The sequence below is a fragment of the Pelodiscus sinensis genome, chromosome 2 (assembly GCF_049634645.1).
Source record: "Pelodiscus sinensis isolate JC-2024 chromosome 2, ASM4963464v1, whole genome shotgun sequence".
NCBI classification, from domain to species: Eukaryota; Metazoa; Chordata; order Testudines; family Trionychidae; genus Pelodiscus; species Pelodiscus sinensis.
In genome coordinates, this window is record NC_134712.1 from 7,389,330 (window position 1) to 7,409,430 (window position 20,101).

Below are 20,101 nucleotides of genomic sequence, written 5' to 3' on the forward strand. Positions count from 1 at the left end.
AGGCTGGTCTTCCCGTGGCTGTGGGGGGGGGGCAGAGGCTGGTCTCCCCGTGGCTGTGGGGGGGGGCAGAGGCTGGTTTCTCCGTGGCTGTGAGGGAGGGGGCAGAGGCTGTTTTCCCGTGGCTGTGAGGGAGGGGGCAGAGGCTGTTTTCCCCGTGGCTGTGGGGGGGGGCAGAGGCTGTTTTCCCCGTGACTGTGAGGGAGGGGGCAGAGGCTGGTTTCCCCGTGGCTGTGAGGGGGGGCAGAGGCTGGTTTCCCCGTGGCTGTGGGGGGGGGGCCAGAGGCTGGTTTCCCCGTGGCTGTGAGGGGGGGGCAGAAGCTGGTTTCCCCGTGGCTGTGAGGGGGGGGCAGAGGCTGGTCTCCCCGTGGCTGTGGGGGGGGGGCAGAGGCTGGTCTCCCCGTGACTGTGAGGGGGGGGCAGAGGCTGGTTTCCCCGTGGCTGTGAGGGGGGGGCAGAGGCTGGTCTCCCCGTGGCTGTGGGGGGGGGCAGAGGCTGGTCTCCCCGTGGCTGTGAGGGGGGGGCAGAGGCTGGTCTCCCCGTGGCTGTGGGGGGGGGCAGAGGCTGGTTTCCCCGTGGCTGTGGGGGGGGGCAGAGGCTGGTCTCCCCGTGGCTGTGGGGGGGGCCGAGGCTGGTCTCCCCGTGGCTGTGAGGGGGGGGGCAGAGGCTGGTCTCCCCGTGGCTGTGGGGGGGGGGGGCAGAGGCTGGTTTCCCCGTGGCTGTGGGGGGGGGCAGAGGCTGGTTTCTCCGTGGCTGTGGGGGGGGGCAGAGGCTGGTCTCCCCGTGGCTGTGAGGGGGGGCTGAGGCGGGGCCCGGCGCGTGGGGGCCGCTCTCGCGCGGCGCCGCGGGGACACTCCCCCCCAGGCCGGGCCGGTCCCTTCCCTTCGCAGGCAGCCGCGCGGGGAGCGGAGCCGCAGGCAGCGAGAGGGGGCAGCGGCGCATCCCATGGTGCAGCGCGCCGGGAGGGAGGGGGAGCGGCCTGGAGTGGCCGGGATAGACACACGCAGCGGGGAGGGACGGGAGCCGGTCGGGGCCGACCTCGGAGCGGGGCGGACGGAGACGAGTCAACTTCTCGGCGCCCCCGCCGCTCTCCCCGCCAGAGCGCGCGCCGCCCGGGCCGGTGAGTGGCCAACGGCCGGGTGGGGGGAGGGGGGCAGGGAAAGTGAGGCAGAATGGCCCCAACTTATGTAATGGGCAAGGGGGAGTCTCAGCGGGCGGGAGGCGCCGCCGCGTCCGCCTCCTTTCCCCGCCCCTCGGGAGGGGGAGCGCAGGAGCCCTACGGAGCCCGGGACTCCCCCTGGAGCGGGGGGGGGGAGCCCTCCCCTTCCCCGCGTGCCTGTGGCGGGCGCCCCCGTCGCTCTGCGCACAGGCCTGCGGGGTCTGTCCGTGGCCTTTTCTGAGGGGGGGGGCACCAGATTGGTGCCCCCCCAAGGATGGGGAGAGGGAGGGGGAGGCGAGGTCGCCTTCAGACCCACCTCGCCACCCGCCCTCTCTCCTTCGCGCCCGCCCCCTCCCGCGAGCCGCGGCGGCGAGGTGGGCTTCGGCGGAGGGGGTGGGACGGGGCTAGGGGCGGGCGCGTTCCCACGCGTGGGGACTAGCCCCCGGCGTCCACCAAGCGAGCGGGGAGGGGGGGGGGCCGTGGCGGGAGCGCGGCGGCCCCTCCCGCAGGGCCGATGGCAAATCTGCGGTTTTCTCCTCCAACCGAGGGGGCCGGAGGAAGTGGTTGAGGTTTCTTTTGTGTGTGCGGCTCTGAGGAGCCGGCTGGGTGCTCGCGGAGGAAGAAGAGGCTCGTTAGTTTCGCTCTCGCACACTAGTCGATTATTCAGTAAAAGTGTGAAGAATGGGAATTGGGCATGGGTGAGGATGCTTCCTCTACCTCTGCCTGGAAGATACAGCTCTCCACCTACCGCCAGAGCAATTGGAGTCTGTGCCAGGAAAGGGTTCTCTTCAACTTCCCAGAATTTTTGCTTTTAAATCTGATACAAACCTGAAGACAGGATACAGCCAGAAATGTGCCATTACACAATTGTAACAATGCCCGTTTTTTCTTCGAATCCCAAGGGAGTCCTTTCAAAGCACAATACTGTGCATATAGCCAACTCTTACCTCCTTTCTGGTTTCCTGACTTTGCAATATTGGACTATATAATTTTCATTATTTTAGTCCTTTTCTAGCTTCTCCCGTTCCCTCTCTGTGGCTCAGTAAATGTGCAGCTTGATGTTAGTTACAGTGTTTCTTATTTAAATATTATCAAAGCAGAACATACCCTATGAGTTTTAAAACCAATGTCCAAGTTTTGCAGAATCAAACTGTAGTTGGTTCTTTGGCAATGTGATCAGGATAATGGCAGCGTTATAGTAAATTAGTTGAAATAAAAAGTTCAGATGGCATAGTGTTTGGGGCTTCATATTTTTCATCAATGGGACTAATATTTTAATTATTGACTTTGTTTAAAGGAAAACTTGCACTTTGCGTTCTTTCCTCTCTCTGCTGCTTGTGAACTGTGTTCTCAGTCTACTCAATACAGAGCGCATATGGTCCTCTGCCCATTTTTTTGCTGCCCGCAGTGTAGTTTGGGTTTATGTGGGGCTTAATGTGCGGCCTGGAGCCAAAACAAAAATGTTGTCAATATAATGATCTTTTGTTGATATGCATTTTAGTAGTTAAATTCCTGGACTGTCATTGCTCATTAAAAGTGCTGTCATGGGTGGAAATGGGGTAAATATTACATTTTATGAATATCAGCTAAACTGACTTAAATGGGGCCTGCGTGTTGTGTGGTCTTGCCTTAATCTTTGTATTCTTGCCCATCAGTGAGAATGAAGCTATTTGCATGTATAACCACACTTAAGTTGCGGCCCTCATGTGCTGAGAGTATCATTGTGGCCCCTGGGGCTTCCAAAGTTGAGTAGCGCTGATCTAGAGGATACTAAACAATAAAGCTCTAGACCCAGCAAAGCTGATCGACCTTATGGCATGGAGCCTTATTGAGATCAAGGTGCACTTGCGTGAATCACTTTGTAGAAGTAGGGCCTTAAGATATTAAACCTAACATGGTACACTGAATCACTTTAATCATATTGATGATGTTTGCCACCCTCCATCTTTCTCCATGCCCTTTCTTTCTTTGTTAATCCTTCTGCCCTTTGCTTCATGTCTGGAATTAAGCCCTGATCCTGCATTGGATCTGTGTTTTTTTGAAGTTGTCCCCCATTATGGATAGGGATGTAAAGAGTAGTTGTTGAATTGATGGCTCAACCTCCCCCCATCTCCTGCCTCTGTATCAGAGGCAGTAAGGGGTGGGGAAGCAGGAGCCAGTCCCCCTCTCCCCCCCGCACCATCTCCATGGTGCCGCTTGCCTCCTCCACACTGCTGTTTTGCTGCAAGCAGAGGCTGCTCCGCATCCCATGGAGTAGCCCCTGTCTGTGGGGAGTCCCAGCAGGGAGCTGGGATCCCCCACGGACAGGGGCTACTGCTGCAAAGCAGCCCCTATCCAGGGGCAGCCCAGGCTGGCTGCAAACACAGGCTGCTCCGATCTGGGAAAGTTCGAGCTGGGACTGAGCCTGGTTTGCTCAGTCCCAACTCAGGGACCTACTCCCTCTGTGGCTGCCTAGGCACCTGGCTCCTACTTCATTTAAAATGCAGAGCTGCAGCAGGGTAGCTCCTGAACCTGAGGAGCGAGACTGGATTGAGCACCTTCCCTTAACGAATTGTATCGATTACATGATTAGCCAGTTACCCACCTCTTAATATCCTTGATTATGGATCCAGGTGCAGGACTGGCTATAGCTTTTTAAATTTTTTGGAGCCAGGATTGTGGCTCAGATCCGAGTGAGTGAGTGAGTGAGTGAGTGTGTGTGTGTGTGTGTGTGTGTGTGTGTGTTTAACTTCATGCACTGTGAATAGTTCCACTCAAATTTGAAGAATTGGGGCCAATGTCACTATTTATGTTGTCTGGCAAATATACAACAGAGAAACTATTTTCTCTAATTCACATGTTTGTTAACTGTTTTGGTCATCTAAAAAGTGAATATATGAAAGCTAGTGCATTTCTTATAATAAATTTGCTGCCATTTAAGGGTTTTATCTTGCATATTGTGTTTTAAATCTAATCTTGGTAGAACATGGCTTTGGATTGTTGTTTGTTCTTCAGACTTTTTGGAAAAGCTAAAATGCACATGTAGAATTGCAAATAAAATGGTGTAATATGTACTTCTTTTCAAAAGCTGTGAGTTTTATTAAGCCCTACGTATCTTTAAAAGTACTGGACATGTGTGATTGATTTTCAGTCTGTGAACTAACTGGATCAGAAGTATAGACTATTTCAGAATGAAAGATTCTTACGTAGCAGTAATATAACATTTTGAAAATATAGTATAAGTGTTTAAAGTAGTTTTAATAAGTCTGTTTCAAAGTATCTGTCAAACAGTATTAAAAGCTCCTTCTGTGGTAAACCAACTTCTGATGACTAATACCTGAACAGTTGATTCTTTTGGTACTGTAATTTTTACCAAACTAAGAGATTTGTTGAGGCAACAGAGGTGTTGGGTACTAGGCAAAAATTACACTTCTGGAGATAGTAACGTACTATGGTTTGACAGCTTCTGTTTGCCTTATAGACCAAAATAGCTTGATATTACCACCTCTAGAAATTATGCATCTTGACAAAACAAATAAAACATTTTCTAGCTTGTTGCCAAAACAATATAAAAACTCAGCATCTTTTCCTAGTTTTCCAGTTGCTGCTTTATATGGCAGCACTATATTTGGTATATGGTAGCATATGGATTGGAGATATAGGATATTCTAAGTCCTTTCACATTCCTTAAAATTCATGGAAATTTATTTCCCAGTACAGCAAACATTCTATATCGTCCAAATATTTTTAAAGGTATATTTTTTATTTTCATTAAAAGTTATTGGCAGAGTTACTCTTTGAGCATTACAATTATCAGATAATATTTCACAGTATATTATATTATTATTTTGAGCATTACAATTATCAGATAATATTTCACAGTATATTATATTATTATTTGATGTAAATAGGTTAATAGTTGGTTCTCAGAACTGAATATTCAAATCTTGTAAATTTGTTACTCTCCTGTCAGAATATCTCTTGTCTCAAACTTCAGAAAATTTCTACACTTAAAAAGAAATGGCGTATTTCTTAAAGAAGTGCCATATTATCATATTCCAAAAGAGACCCAGAATGTGAAAAGAAGAAAAAATATTTCAGAACCTTTAAAAATGTAAGAAGGACATTGTCAGATCAGCTATCACACTTAGTGCTTTTTACTGTCATTACAAATAACACTTTAACGTTACAATTCAAATGTTTAAATAATTTGTATTTCTCATCATTTATGCTGGTTGTTTACTTTTTGTATTTCGCGTAGCAAGGACAATGAAAATCAAATAATTTCACTTTTGTCTCTAGGCTGTTTCTAGTCCATATCACTTTCTGATTATTTTGCACAAGTATGAGGCTGATGCTTGTGTTTCAAATGCCTAACCAATTTTATACTGACTCTTAATTTTGTGTATTAGTATTTTAAAGATTTTTTTTTTTTAAACCTCAGCAAACCAAAAATACATCTCATAATTAAGTTTTAATGTGATCATTGTGACAAGCAGTTCTTCTATGGAGTGAATGCTAAACACTTTAAAAAGAGAATGACCCAATAGTTTTTAATGCCAAATATGACTGTTAGGTAATACTTAGAAACTGAAATACAACAGTTTCTCATTGTTGATTTCTACTGAGTAGCTATTTTATTCTGAACGTTATCTTTTTTTAAGAATAGAACTGGAAAACAGGAATGGATTCAAATATTTTAACTGTGGGTTCTGCAGTGCTAAACTTGAGAGAAATGCTTGTGGTTTCAGGTTTTTTAGTTCACCTATGGTTAAAAGTTAGCGTAGCATGGGGTTTTTGACAGACTCTAGAAGTTTTAAAGAACACAAATTACTATTTATTAGAAATATGGAAATTAGAGGTCTGAGGAAGGGAAATGGAGTTGATATGATGGAAAAATCTGCCTGATCGGGTGTGTAGGTTGGTGGGCATTTTGGGGTTTTTGTATTTTTTGTTTGTTTGTTTAAGAGTGAGAAGCTTTTGTTTTTTTCCAGTCAAATTCAACTGACTGGAAAAATGTAAACTGCTTATTCCAGAACAATTTCTTCCAGGTGTTGTCCAAGAAACTAGACATTTAATAGCTAGGCAAATGAGATGAAAGTTCGTAAGCACTTTTCTAAGAATCTAAAAATATAATCTAAAAAATACTACAGATGTCAACGTGTACTCGACTATACGATTAACCGATAAGCCTAGGCTCACTGGTTAATTTTGTCGACTACACAGATTTCCCCCCCAAACCCTTGCTGCCTCTGTGTTAGAAGCAGCGGAGGGTGGGTAGCAGGAGCTGGTGCTGGGGGAAGCTAGTTTAAAAGCCAGTTTCCCCCCAGCATTGGCTCTGTGGTGCTGCCTGCCTCCTCCTCCCCCCCCCATTGCTGCATTGTGGGGGAAGGGGGCAGAGGAACCCAAGCAGCCTCTGTCTGTAGGAGCCTGGGCCCTCCACGGGCAGAGGCTACTTTGCGGCAGCAGCCCCTTTCTATAGGGGGGGTCTGAGATCCTCATGGACAGAGGCTGCTCTGCATCCCATGGAACATCTTCTGTCTGTGAGGAGCTTGAATCCACCGAGGGGTCTGTATAAGAGGCAGCAGAATGGGGCAGCAGGTTACCAGTCTGTGGTGGAAGCTGGACTTTAAATTGGCTCCCCTCGCAGACCATCTCCCCCTGCCACCTGGCGCTGCTGATACAGAGGCAATAGCGTGGAGTGACAGGCTGGGAGTGAGGCAGGTAGCACACTGGCTGCTGATCTCCACCCCTTCCCAGGACTATCAAATAGTCATGTAACTGCTAAGATTTCATGCCGTTACATGACTATTCAATTACCCAATATCTAACACCCCTAAAAATACCCCAGTGTATGAAAATGTGTATCTTTGATCTTGTCTCATGAAAATTTAAGGCAGCTTGGATTATAAAGTATTCCTGAAGTTGGTTCCCTGTTGTTCATGTTATGGTAGGGCCAAAAGACTCTGATATGGATCCCCCTCCCCCATAACTTGTGCTAGAAGCTGTATAAAGTCAATTTAAATTGACGACAAGTAAGGCCTTTTTAAATTCATGATGTTGTAGATTCCACAGAATTAGGATTCCACTGCAGTTTTGTCTGGCAGGGGCTCATTGCAGGAGTCCCACCATGCACAGGGCTGACAGCATGAGCCCTGTCTATCAGGCGTAGGCTGTTGGCAGCCGGGGGTCCCACTGCCAACCACCGCATAAACGACTGTTCTATAGTCACAGCAAATTGCTGCATATAAAAAAAAATAAAAACAGGCATAACACAATGCTTGAGTGTCTATATGGTTCTAGCAAATTTTTCTTAAACAAAGCTCTTCTTTGGCCTTTCCAAATTACCACTGTTAATAAAGGTCTATTATTACTTTTCTGTGGTTTTCCATGTCTTAACTGCAGCTCAGTTGCACTTATTTGTTATCCCACAATTCCTGTAGAGGCTTAAAAAATGATATTGGGGATTTGCTTCACAGAAACCAGTCAGAGAGTGAAGGCCACATCTCCACTTGCCAGGGTGGAGATCGATTTTATTAGTGAGTCTAGTTAAGACCCAATACATTGAATGGTAAGGGAGGCTCTGGTTGGTGCCAGTACTGCAGTTGTGAGGAGAAAGTGAAGCCAACAGGAATATTTTCTCCCATTGGCCTCCCACTGTGAAGACAGCGTCAAGCTTGGCTTAAGGGAAATGGACTCCAGCTATGTATTTTATGTAGCATGAGTTAGGTACCGTAAGCCAACCTTCTGGGTCTAGTGTAGATCTGGCCTCATAGTTGGAGTTGTGTGGATGGAGGAGAAAGTGCCTTGAGAGAGAGGGGTATGGTCCTTCAAAAGAGAGAATAAGGTGGATCCGCCAAAGATGTTGCTTCTGGTGTGACCAGAGAAGTAGTAGGAGAACCAAGCGAAGGAATTGTTCCCCCTCTGCTTTCGTATGCCTTCAGGATGGAAGTGTTGATCAGAGGAGTCTTAAGGCTGCTGAGGGATTAAGAAAGTTAATGATGGAACATAGGCTCTTAAAATTTGGTTGTAGATATTTGTGAAGAGCTGTTTCCATCAGAGGGAAAGAGAAGATCCCAGACTGGAGGGGATCAAGTACAGAGAGGGAAGAGAGGAATTTGAGGTCATATTGTAGTAGGGCTGTTAAATAATAGTTAATTGAATAGTTGATTAACCTCATGAATTCTTATTGGTTACTCAACTATTCTATAGTCCCTGGGGGTGACGCTGGGAGCCAGTGTGCTCTGGCCCCACTCCCGAGGAGCCTCCTGCCACCAGGTAGGGAGCTAGTCCATGAGTGGAGTTGTAAAAATCAGCTCTCCTTGTGGACCAGCTGCCTGTTGCCCTGTGCTGCTGCCTCTGATGCAGAGGCAGCAGCGTGGAGTGGAAGCAGCCCCTGTCCAAGTGGGGGTCTGAGCTCCTGAAACTGGTGTGAGCCAGAACTGAGCCAGGCTGCCTGCCCGCCTGGCTCCTAATACACTGTAAATGCAGAGCTGCAGCAGGGGTAGGTCCTGGACCTGGCATGAGCCAAGACTGATCCAGGCTGTTGACTAGCCTGCTAAAACATTTCCTGGCAGGAGGGGGAGGGGGGAAAGATGTGTGTAGTCTGTAGCATTAACCTATAAGCAAAAGCTTATAGGTTAATCGACTACACTATTACATCCCTACATTGTAGATAGCTCATTAAAGAACTTAGATATGAAGGCTCTGTATTGTAAGAAATTATCACTTTTCTTATAGGTTAACATTAATTCCAAGGGTGGAAATGGGGTGGCTATACTGGATACAGAACTTCCAGCACACTCTGTCCCCTCATTTTTTTTTCTAGTATGTTTTCTGTAGCTTTCTTCATTCTATTTTACTCCATTTTTATTCATTTGCTCTCTTTTCCTTTTGCCCCTGTATCTTCCTCTTATGCCTCCTCCTTGCTCCTTTTTACTAGGTTTAGTATTTTTAAAAGAGCTTGCAAAGGGAACCTGAACTGAAATTATCCAGTTTCCTTTGGCTTCAAATTATTTCCTCATCCTTTGGCTAGAAGGGGGAGTGAGTAGTAATCTAGCCAGTTTCCTTTTGCAGCTATGTTCCACCTTTATACAGATGTAAGCTTGTTTAAAGTTTTAACCCTTTCCTCCACTTCTCTTCCACACGCACAGGTATACAGTCATGCATATACAATTAAACTGTAATTCATCTAATTTTGGGACCTGTCCCCAGACTAACTTTTTTCTTTTTTCTTCAAACTGTACCAGTAGCCTATTAAAAATGTGTAGTCCTGTGACACCTTAGAAAGTGTGTGTGTGTGTGTGTGTGTGTGTGTGTGTGTGTGTGTGTGTATATATATATATATATATATATATATATATATATATATATATATATAGTATCATGAGCTTTTGTGGACAAAACTTACTTCTTCAGATGAGCTGGAAGCTGCAGTAGCCTATTAGGCATTTGATGCCCTGGGTATAACAGGAGGGAAGCACATGTGCTTTTCCCATTTCAACTGTCCTAAACAATAAGTTGTTAAAGAAAATGGGGACTTGGGTGGGGGGGGACAATCAATAGAGAGTGAAACTGCTTGCTCAGACACTGAGCCATCTCTTGCTTCTCCTGCAGAGATAGCATGCCTTGAAGTTTTCTTCCAAAGTGTGTGGGGGGAAGGGGTGGGGGACGAGCGGGGGTGTTTACTGGTAGAAAAACCCATCAGCTTCTTCTGACCCCCTTGCAATAGGTCTTCTCTCAGGACTGCGGTTTTGTTCCTGCATCCTGTGAGTAAAAGAAGGGATCCTTTGTGGCAACAGATCAGAGGCTTACAAAGGGGAGAAAAAGGGTAACTATGAAATCAGCCGATACAAGGTTGGACAGCAGGAAAAAACTCAGTGGGCTTCACTGTCCGTAAGCTACACTTCCCACTTCATATTCAGTTTTTTTTGTTTACCCCACATACGGACCTCAAGCCAATACTTGTGTGTAACCCCAACTTCCATCTCTGTTTTATGGGCAGCTGAGGAGATAAGGCTACCAAATGCTTTCTCCCCCCTTCTTGCCTCCTTCAAGTTTCTGAAATAATTTGAAATGGCAGGAGCCTCATCTGTGTTTATTAGAAGGTGCTGCTACCTCTTCCTTGCCTAGTGCTGGGTACTAAGCTAGGTGGACAAAAAATAAATTAGCTAAGTCTCCAAGTAAACTAAATTACAAGTTCTTTGGGGCCGATAGTTACTTTTTTTTAAAACTAAGTAGTGGATATTTCTTGCTTTTTCTGAAACAGCAGCATATGGGGAGAGAGGGAAGAGTACAGCAGTGCTTTAATTCAGATCTTTTGGCTAAGATCAAGTGTTGTACGTTGGTAGTTCAGTTACTTAGGTATGGATTTTTTGTAAAGAATAAAGATTCCTTGGTATTTTCATGGGAGTCCTTACCTCTAGTGCTGCTACATTGAGTTACAGATAATTAAAGCCCTACCAAATTAGCGGTTCATTTTAGTCAATTTCACAGTAATAGGATAGAAAAACTGTACATTTTCATGTTTTCAGCTATTGAAATCTGAAACTTCATTGTGTTGTAATTTTAGAAGTCCTTACCCCAAAAAAAGCAGGGGGGGGGGGTAGGCAGGGGTGTCAAAGTTATTGTACAGAGGATTACGGTACTGTTACCTCTGCTTCTATGCTACAGAGCTGTGGTTGCAGAGCTGCCTTCAGAGGTGGCCAGCTGTTGGCTGGGGGCCCAGCTCTGAAAGCAGAGCCACCATCTGCAGCAGCACAGATGTAAGGATGGTATGATATGGTACTGCCGTCCTTACTTCTGCATTCCTGCTTATAGAGCTGGACCATCAGTAAATAGCTGCCACTGTCCAGTAGGGATATTAAAAGCTGGCTCCCTGCACATACTGGTTCCCGCTGCTTCCCCTGCCCTCAGTGCTGCTGCCTCTGATATGCAGGCAGCATTGGCGGGGCCAATTGGTTCCCCAGCTGCCATGCTCTGAAGGCAGCACTGCAGATGTAAGGGTATCCTTTAAATCTCAATATGGAGGTATGAGGAAAGTGAATAAAAAAAGTTTTATTTTCTTGTTCCCATAACATCAGGACTAGGGGTCACCAAATGAAATTAATTGGTAGCAGGTTTAAAACAAACAAGGAACTATTTCTTCACGTAGCGCATAGTCAACATCTGGAACTCCTTGCCAGAGGATGTTAGGAAGGCTAGGACTTTTAACAGGGTTAAAAAAAAGAGCTAGATAAATTCATGGAAGATCGGTCCATCCACACTTATTAGCCAGGATGGGTAGTAATGGTGTCCCTAGCCTCTGTTTGTCAGAGGCTGGATATGAGTACTAGGAGAGTGACCACTTGATAATTATCTGTTCTGTTCACTCCCTCTGGGGCATCTGGCATTGGCCACTGTTGGCAGACAGGATACTGGGCTAGATTGACCTTTGGTCTGACCCAGTATGGCTTTTCTTATGTTCTTATCGGTACTACTAGTGTCCAATATCTAATAACACTTAAGGTAGGGCTATAAGAGGTTAACTGGCTACCTGGTAAGTAGGCGGCTTATTGGCTTGCTTACAAGGTAACCAGTTAACTGGCCCGCTCAATTAACCAGTTAAACAAAATATTTGTTTGGTTAATTATTTTAGGGTGTTTTTACATCCCTTAATCTAAGATCTATAGGTTTACTACCAATGACTTATCAAAGTGGGAATGACAGACTTAAAAAACAGGAATTCAGGAGACTAGAGTTTTATTTCTGCCTCTCCTGTAGGCGTGATTTATTTTGGGCAAGTTAGTTTAATCTCTCTGCCTCAATTCTTCTCTGTCTGTAAAATGGTGGCGATAACACCTAGCCCAGGCTTAATTCACTAGTGTCTAAAGCAGGGCTACTCAACTTTGGAAGCCCAGTGGACCACAATGATACTCACAGCACATGTTGAGGGCTGCAACTTAAGCGTGGTTGCATATACATGAAAATATATATGCAAATAGCTTCAAAGATTAAGGCAAGACTACACAACATGCAAGGCCCATTTAAGTCAGATTTAACTCGAAATAAGCTATGCAAATTGAGCTACATCAATTGCGTATCTTATTTCAAAATAGGGAGCGTCTACATTGCACTTATTTTGAAATAGAGCACTCTTCCTCTGACTTCCCTTACTCCTCATACAATGAGGGTTACAGGAGTTAGAGTAAGAAATCATCCAGCTTGGCAGTATTTTAACGCTATTTCAAAATAACTGCCTGCTGTGTAGACTCGAACTAAGTTATTTCAGAATAGTGCCAGTTATTTCTATATAGTGTTGCAGTGTAGATGTACCCTTGAGCAATGACAGTCCAGGAAGTTAATTCTGCATATCAACAGAAGACCATTATATTGACTTGCCATTGTGGAGCATGTTTCCAATGGAGGCCATGTTCAAAGGCCACGTGTTGAGCCCCGCATAAACCCAAACTGCACTGCGGGCCGCAAACTGATGGGCCGCGGGCTGCGTGTTGAGTAGCCCTGGTGTAAAGCATTTTGAGCTCTTCTCTTGCTTGCATCAGAGATTCTCCCTGGAAGGTACTAAAACTACTGCTAAATTATTTATCCCCAAGGAATAAAATAAATATTGAATAATATTGGGTCAGAATTGCTCATTCAAGATGCCTGGGTTGACTCTTGCAGTAGTCTTAAATGATTCACACTTGGAGTGTTCTTGCTAACCTTTCATAGTGTCTGACTCAGGATTTACATTTGAATGTACTAAATAAAATTGGAGTAGATAATGGGAATTTCATCTCAGAAAATGAATCTGTCCCTCTGGGATAACACACAACTTGAAGGGATCCAGAATTGTGGCTTTTATTATTTAAATAAACAATGGTTTCATTTCTGCACCTGTCTTCCATAGGCCTGTGTAGGTGAGATTCATCAAGGGAAATGTAACATTTTTCTGGTCTCAAAGTGCGAGGTTCTCTTTTGTTTGTTGTATGATTCTTTGCTGCAGATGTTGGAAACAGTTAGTTATGACTCCTGTTCCTCATCTTCGCTTTACAGTGCCATTATGGAAATGTTGTAGCTTCTTATCACATTAATTGGGTCATCCTGGATTTTGATCATTCAATCATCTTCCATATCGGACTTAAGCTCCTTATCTGAGGCTTCAAGGCTCTACATTGTCTATTGTTTGCCTTTATCTTTTTTTAATTTCTGCTTGACCCAACTGCAGAGCTGAACACACTCCTTTCACTTGCACTTCTGTATCTTCTTCCATGTAGCCTCAATGCCCACAGCCCTTTTTTTCTGAGGCTGCCTACCATGCTTCTACCCATGTCTTTGTCAAGGCTCTTCCCAAAATATGGTTTTGCAAGGCCTACACACCCTTTTACTAACTTCACATACGAGCTAGAGTATGCACTTTGTGTGTAAGCTGAGGTAGCTTTTAAAAATCATGTTAATACTCATGATGCAGTTATAACAACTGTATACTATCTCTTAATGCTTGTCCTCCCATCCTCTTTGCCTAGCCAACTCTATTATCTGGTGTTTGGCATAAGTTGTACACTTGTTGAGGCAGGGACATCTTTTATTCACGTATCTGGCTATAGAGACCAAATAGTAGGGAAGGATTCTCCTTAAATGATACCATATTCTTTATCTGCAAATATTGTCTGGATTTGAATGTTTATCGCTCTGTTGTTTCCTAATATCTTGATTTTTAAATATTGCATTAATGCTCATACTTCTGCAAACAATTAGATTAACCTCTATTTTATAGCCTTGTATATTTCTCTCCATGAAGAAGGAAAGATAGAAACCACCTACTGATGGGAGTTCATGTAATAAATATTGTTTTTATGCAATTGTTAGCTTTGCTTTTAAAATAAGTGGTTAGAATTTTTGATGAGAATGTCCTTCCTTGATGCTCATTGAGAGCTGCCCTGTTGGTGGAGATGAGCATGGCAATTGCACTGTTGAAGATGGGTACTCCATACAGCCATTGATTGGTTGCCAATCAATTTGGAGTGGGAAAGTCCACAGTTGGACTTGTTGATGGAAGTGTGAGCCATTGTAGCATCCTGCTCTGAAAGATCATGACTCTGGGAAATATGCATTAAATTGTGGATGGCTTTGCACAGATGGGTTTCCCTATCTGAGAACCAGCACCCCTCCACCCTCCTGGCTACTGCTTCCAGCCCTGAGTGAAGCTGCTACCTTTGGGAGATGGAAGCCCAGCATGGGGCCAGAAGCAGCCCCTTGCTCATGACACGGGGGCTGCTCCATCCCTCCCTCTCTGTCCACCCCCTTTTAATCAGTTAACCAATTAAGTGGAATTTTACATCCCTACCTCCCACTCCTACCAACTCGCTTCAGCACGCTTCCAGAAATCAAAGCCAGTTACCAGGTACAGTAAAACTCCGATGGTCCAGCATCTGACAGTCTAGCACCATCAGGAACCTGGAAGTGTTCTGGGCAGCCGGACCATTGGAACTGCTCTGCCCCCTGCTTCCTGGAGTCAGCCGCCGGTCAGTTTCAACAGCGGCTGACTTGGGGACGCCTGGGACAGAGCAGCTGGGGCACTGCCGGGTTGGTCCAGTAGCGCCGGCGCGGCGGGACCAACCTGGCAGCACCCCAGCTGCTCTGCCCCAAGCATCCCCAAGAGCAGCTGGGGTGCTGCCGGGTTGGTCTCCCGGCACCAAGGGTCGGCGCTACCAGACCAACCCGGCAGCACTCCAGCTGCTCTGCTGCAGGCGTCCCTGATTCAGCTGCTGCTGGACAGTTTCAGCAGCGGCTGAATCAGGGATTCCTGGGGCAGAGCCCGACTATCAGAAGGGGGGGGGCTATGAGGGGTCTGGGGTGGCATCCCCCCCACCTCAGACCCCTCATAGCCCCCCCCCCGTCTGATAGTCCGCCATATCTGATAATCCGGCACCCCCTGGGTCCCAAAGGTGCCGGATTATCGGAAGTTTACTGTACATCCTCTGCTGTTCGTGTTTTCCCAATCTCTGACTGCTTCAACTGGATAGCCTCCTCTAGGATAGAAAATACCTCCTGACTTCATGCAACTGTGGACGCTGAGCTGTCCTCTAGATCTGGGTCATCCTCTTTCACTCTCCCTTGGCACTGTAGTCAAGGATTTCCTCCTCCTAGCTCTGTCTGCTTTGTGATGGCCTCTGAAGCCTGGAAGTCTCCAGGCAATCTTTGGAGCAGAGGTGGGGTTGCCCCCAAATATTTGATCCATCCTGCTGTAGAATCAGCAGGTCATGGGACAGCACTGGAATAGCAGTTTGCCTCCTGCACCTTGTGATAGACCTTTCACAGCTCCTTTACTTTGACCCTGCAGTGTGTCCTGATCATGTCCCCTTGCGGTCATGCATCTCGAGATCTGCCTGTAGGAGTTACAGTTGCTACAGTTGGCATTGGACAGCTTCCTCTCTCCAAACACTGATGAGGTCCAGCACCTCACCATATCTCAAAGTAGGGGATCTCATGGTGCTTGTTCAGTTTGTAAGAAATGAAGTTTAAATTTGAAATTGACAACCTATGCGAGGGTCCACACTGATTATAATTATTAAAATAATGTACATGCAAAAATAATGTTAACTAGTATATTTGCTGCCAAGTTTTAAAGAAAGTCACACAACTGAACCGGTGAAAGTCATTGGCTAAGCACTTGGATCCAGAGTTCATTGAAGTGTTAAACCATTTTTTAAAGGTGAAGAGAAAATATTTTCTTCATTTCAGTTTATTCAGCTAGTTCAAGTTTCCTTTCTCCTTTTTTTATATTCACCATCATATATGTTTTCTTGAGCGCTATAGGATTAAGTGCTATCCCTGCAAGCTCTGGTGCTAGCTCCATGCCTTAACTCTTGTCCCTTTACTTGGCAATGCTCACTGCATAGCACTGCCTGGCAACCACAGATAGGACTGAGTATACTGTGGAAGACAAGACCACACTGAGTTTTGCAGTGTGAATCCCAAGAGGTAGGAAGGGTTTCCCTCTGACATCATGTAACAAGACAGAGAGGGTGTACAAAAGAGAACTATCTAGCAATGGCTGCCTTTTGTCTGAAGAGTTAAACAAGGCTGAGCTGTGTGTTCCCTGTTCAGCATATTGCAGTGCATTTACTTCTATCCCTGTCCTGCTTTATGAATAACAGTTAAATTAGTAGATTTTGGTTAATGAGAATGGGTATTGGTGGTCTCAAGCCTTGTATTAGGTTAGCTCACGGACCAGGAACTGAAGTTAAAGTAAAACAAACCTCCTTTATAGCCATGGGTCAAGTATTGTTTGTGCAGTACTGGAGTATCCTGCTTACAGGGAATAGAAGTTCATTGGGCAGTTTTGAAGAAGTTCATGATTTCTTTCACTCTCACAGTTGTGCACTGAATCAAATTCTAAAACATTATATTACTAAATGGAGTTTTACTTACTTGCTGTTCAGAGTTGTTACCTTCAGCAGTGGTATACAATGTGCAGCACAGGGGGAGGGAAAACCTTCAGTTTGTTTTAAAGGTGAGGTATGGTCATGCCAGTCTGATTACTTTGTGGCTTATGCATGATAAGACACTTAAAGTGCTACAGTCACTCTCTTAAAAGGAACTACCCTTTGAACTAAAATAGCTTATGCTTATTCTGAGTTTTTATCTGTACGTGTTTGTAAAATTAATATGGCCTCTCTTCTGCTGATACATATACCATGAGGAAACACAAGCTTATTCTTTGGGTAGTCTCCCTATGAATGTGACATACGAGGGTGCAGTCTAGACTAATGTACAGCTGTGTCACCCCTTAGCTATCTTTCTGCTGCTTACATATAGCGTCCTACATACAAGTCACTCCCAGTAATGTCTGAGTTGTGCAGCCAAGCAGCTACATTTTTTGTCTCTTATTAGCCTTTGTTATACTACATTATGATCCCAGCATGCTCCCAGTCTTAGATTTTCCACCAGAAATAATATGCACGGTACTGTCCACCCTTCTCCTGACAATTCAAGTTTATATAAGATCCATCATTTATTTACTAGACATATTATGCACACAGCTTGCCTTTCTAATGGCGTTTCCCAAACACTTCAGTGTAAACACGCTGGATTAGACAAAACAATAAAACAAGTTTATTAACTACAAAGAGATTTTGAGTACAAGTATGGAGCTATCAAACAGGAGCAGCTAAACAGGAGTTTTGTGAGGGAGCTCTCCAGATGAAGGGGGAGCAATTACATGACTCCTGGGGTAAGTGTGTAGTTGCCTATCTGTGTTTGTGGTGTGCTTGTTACTTGACAGAAATACACTGTGTGGTCAGTTTGTTTGGGGGACTATGTGATGACAGTGTGTGTCCTGAGCCTAGTGGCCTGCTAGGCAAGACTGAGAGCTTCTTAACAAGATTTTGATCACCTAAGCCTTTTAGCACCCATCATCCTTAAGTTAACCACTTCCTTAAGTTGGCACTTCGAAGCCAATAGAGTAGCTAGTGAACAGGAGTTGCAGGGTCTCAATTTGTGGATGAGACGATGATATAGGGAGGAGGGGTTTAGATTTATTAGGACCTGGGGAAACATTTGGGAAAGGGGGAGCAGGAAGGATGGGCTCTACCTAAACCAAAATGGAACCAGACTGCTGGCATTTAAAAAGATGGAAGAGCCGGAGGAAATAAGATAGGTGTGGAAGAACACATGGTTCAGACAGACGCATCCCTAAAGGGAGAATCTATTAATGGAGATTCTCTATGTCCTAGTAAGGAGGAGAGGATGGAAAATGATGATATACACTTAGGATCTGATCAGAAATAGTCAAAAGAAAGCTGTATTCTGCCAGCATGCTTCCTGAAAGGCCAGGTCCTCACGCACCGGCAACTTCCTTCCTCCTGTTTCCTTTCCGCGTGTGGGGGAGGGGAGTGAGTGGGAGTCCCAGGACGGTGCCAGTTCCAACTGCTCAGGAAGTGTCGGCTGTCGCGGGGAGCATGCTGCCTGAGCAGTTGGAGATGGTGCAGTCCTGGGACTCCCTCTTCCCCCTTTCCCTCCTACTGCGCAGGAAGGCAGCAGGGGAAGGAAGTCACCAGCACACAAGGACCTTGCCTTTCAGGAAGTGTGGTGGCTGTTTGGGGGCGGGAGCAGCGCACGTGCTTCTTGAGACCTGGACCTGGCGCACTGCTGCAGGATCTCCAGGTACTGGCCTGAGCTGTCCCTGTCCCCTCCCCAAGCCAGACGCCCTCCACCAGCACTTTGCCACCAGCACCCACCTGCCCCAGGACTCACCAGCACCCTGGGTTCTGCCCCAGCATCCTGCCACCTGCACCAGTTTGCAGATGATACCAAACTGTTTAGGATAGTCAAGACAGAAGCAGACTGTGAGGGACTCCAAGAAGATCTCACCAAACTGAGTGATTGGGCAGCAAAATGGCAAATGTGGATAAGTGTAAAGTAATGCACATTGGGAAAAATAACCCCAACTATACGTACAGTATGATGGGGGCTAATTTGGCTATGACAAATCAGGAAAGAGATCTTGGAGTTATCGTGGACAGTTCTATGAAAACTTCCACACAGTGTGCAGCGGCGGTCAAAAAGGCAAATAGGATGCTAGGAATTATTAGGAAAGGGATAGAAAATAAGACCCAGAATATCTTACTGCCCCTGTATAAAACTATGGTACACCCACATCTTGAAAACTGTGTACAGATGTGGTCTCCTCACCTCAAAAAAGATATTTTGGCCTTGGAAAGGGTTCAGAAAAGGGCAACTAAAATGATTAGGGGTTTGGAACGGGTCTTAACGGGGTTTAACGAGGAGAGGTTAGAGAGACTGGGACTTTTCAGTTTAGAAAAGAGGAGACTGAGGGGGGATATGATAGAGGTATATAAAATCATGAGTGGTGTGGAGAGGGCTGATAAAGAAAAGTTATTTATTAGTTCCCATAATAGAAGAACTAGAGGACACCAAATGAAATTAATGGGTAGCAGGTTTAAAACTAATAAAAGAAAGTTCTTCTTCACACAGCGTGTAGTCAACCTGTAGAACTCCTTGCCAGAGGAGGCTGTGAAGGCTAGGACTATATTAGAGTTTAAAGAGAAGCTGGATAAATTCATGGAGGTTAGGTCCATAAAAGGCTATTAGCCAGGGGATAAAATGGTGTCCTTGGCCTCTGTTTGTCAGAGGCTGGAGAAAGATGGCAGGAGACAAATCACTTGATCATTGTCTTCGGTCCATCCTCTCTGGGGCACCTGGTGCTGGCCACTGTCGGCAGACAGGATACTGGGCTAGGTGGACCTTTAGTCTGACCCAGTACGGCCGTTCTTATGTTCTTACCAGCACCCATAAGCACTCTGTCCTCTGCCCCCACCACCACAGTTGGGGCCACATCAGTGAGGCTTGGGTTTGGCAGCACCAACAGTGGTCCGAGGCTGCTCCTTACCTGAGCAGTAGTGGCAATCCTGGACGGCCCCATAGCACCTGCAGCCTGCCCCTTCCCCTCCATGAACTTGTACCAGCCCCTAGGCCTGCCCTCCCATGCACTCACTGGCTCCCAAGCACCTGTGGCTCTCTCAAGATTTAGTTAGGTGGATAGTACAAGTCATGAACAGGCCATGGAGTCATGAGTTCTTGTTTACTGCTGTGACTTACAGCAGTACACAGACAATCCAGGTAGTTTTTGGAGAATGTTGGGGATAACTTCTTGATACAAGTGCTGAAGGAACCGACAAGGGGCCATGTGCAGCTTGACCTGCTGCTCACAAACAGGGAGGAATTAGTAGGGGAAGTGGAGGTAGGTGGCAACCTACGAAGCAGTGATCATGGGATAATAGATTTCAGGATCCTGAGCAAAGGAAGAAAGGAGAGTAGCAAAATACATACCCTAAACTTCAGAAAAGCAGACTTTGACTCCCTCAGAAAACAGATGGGCAGGATTCCCTGGGACGCTAACATGAAGGGGACAGGAGTCCAGCACAGCTGGCAGTAGAATCCTTATTAAAGGCACAGGAAGAAACC

General features: G+C 45.9%; 1 protein-coding gene across 15 annotated transcripts in view; it reads left to right on the top strand.

The window, feature by feature from the left end:
* Nucleotides 1-934: 934 nt before the first annotated feature.
* Nucleotides 935-20,101, top strand: part of PTK2 (protein tyrosine kinase 2) — a 330,274-nt gene continuing 311,107 nt past the window's right edge. For 5 of the 15 annotated variants that reach the window (XM_075920051.1, XM_075920055.1, XM_075920054.1 and 2 more), the window contains exon 1: nt 937-1,117. In XM_075920051.1, coding sequence (XP_075776166.1) covers nt 943-1,117 — 175 coding nt within the window. In that variant the 5' untranslated portion in view covers nt 937-942. Of the gene's footprint in view, nt 1,118-20,101 lie in introns of all 15 variants that reach the window. The other 10 variants (XM_075920046.1, XM_075920048.1, XM_075920047.1 and 7 more) reach the window with 5 other exon arrangements.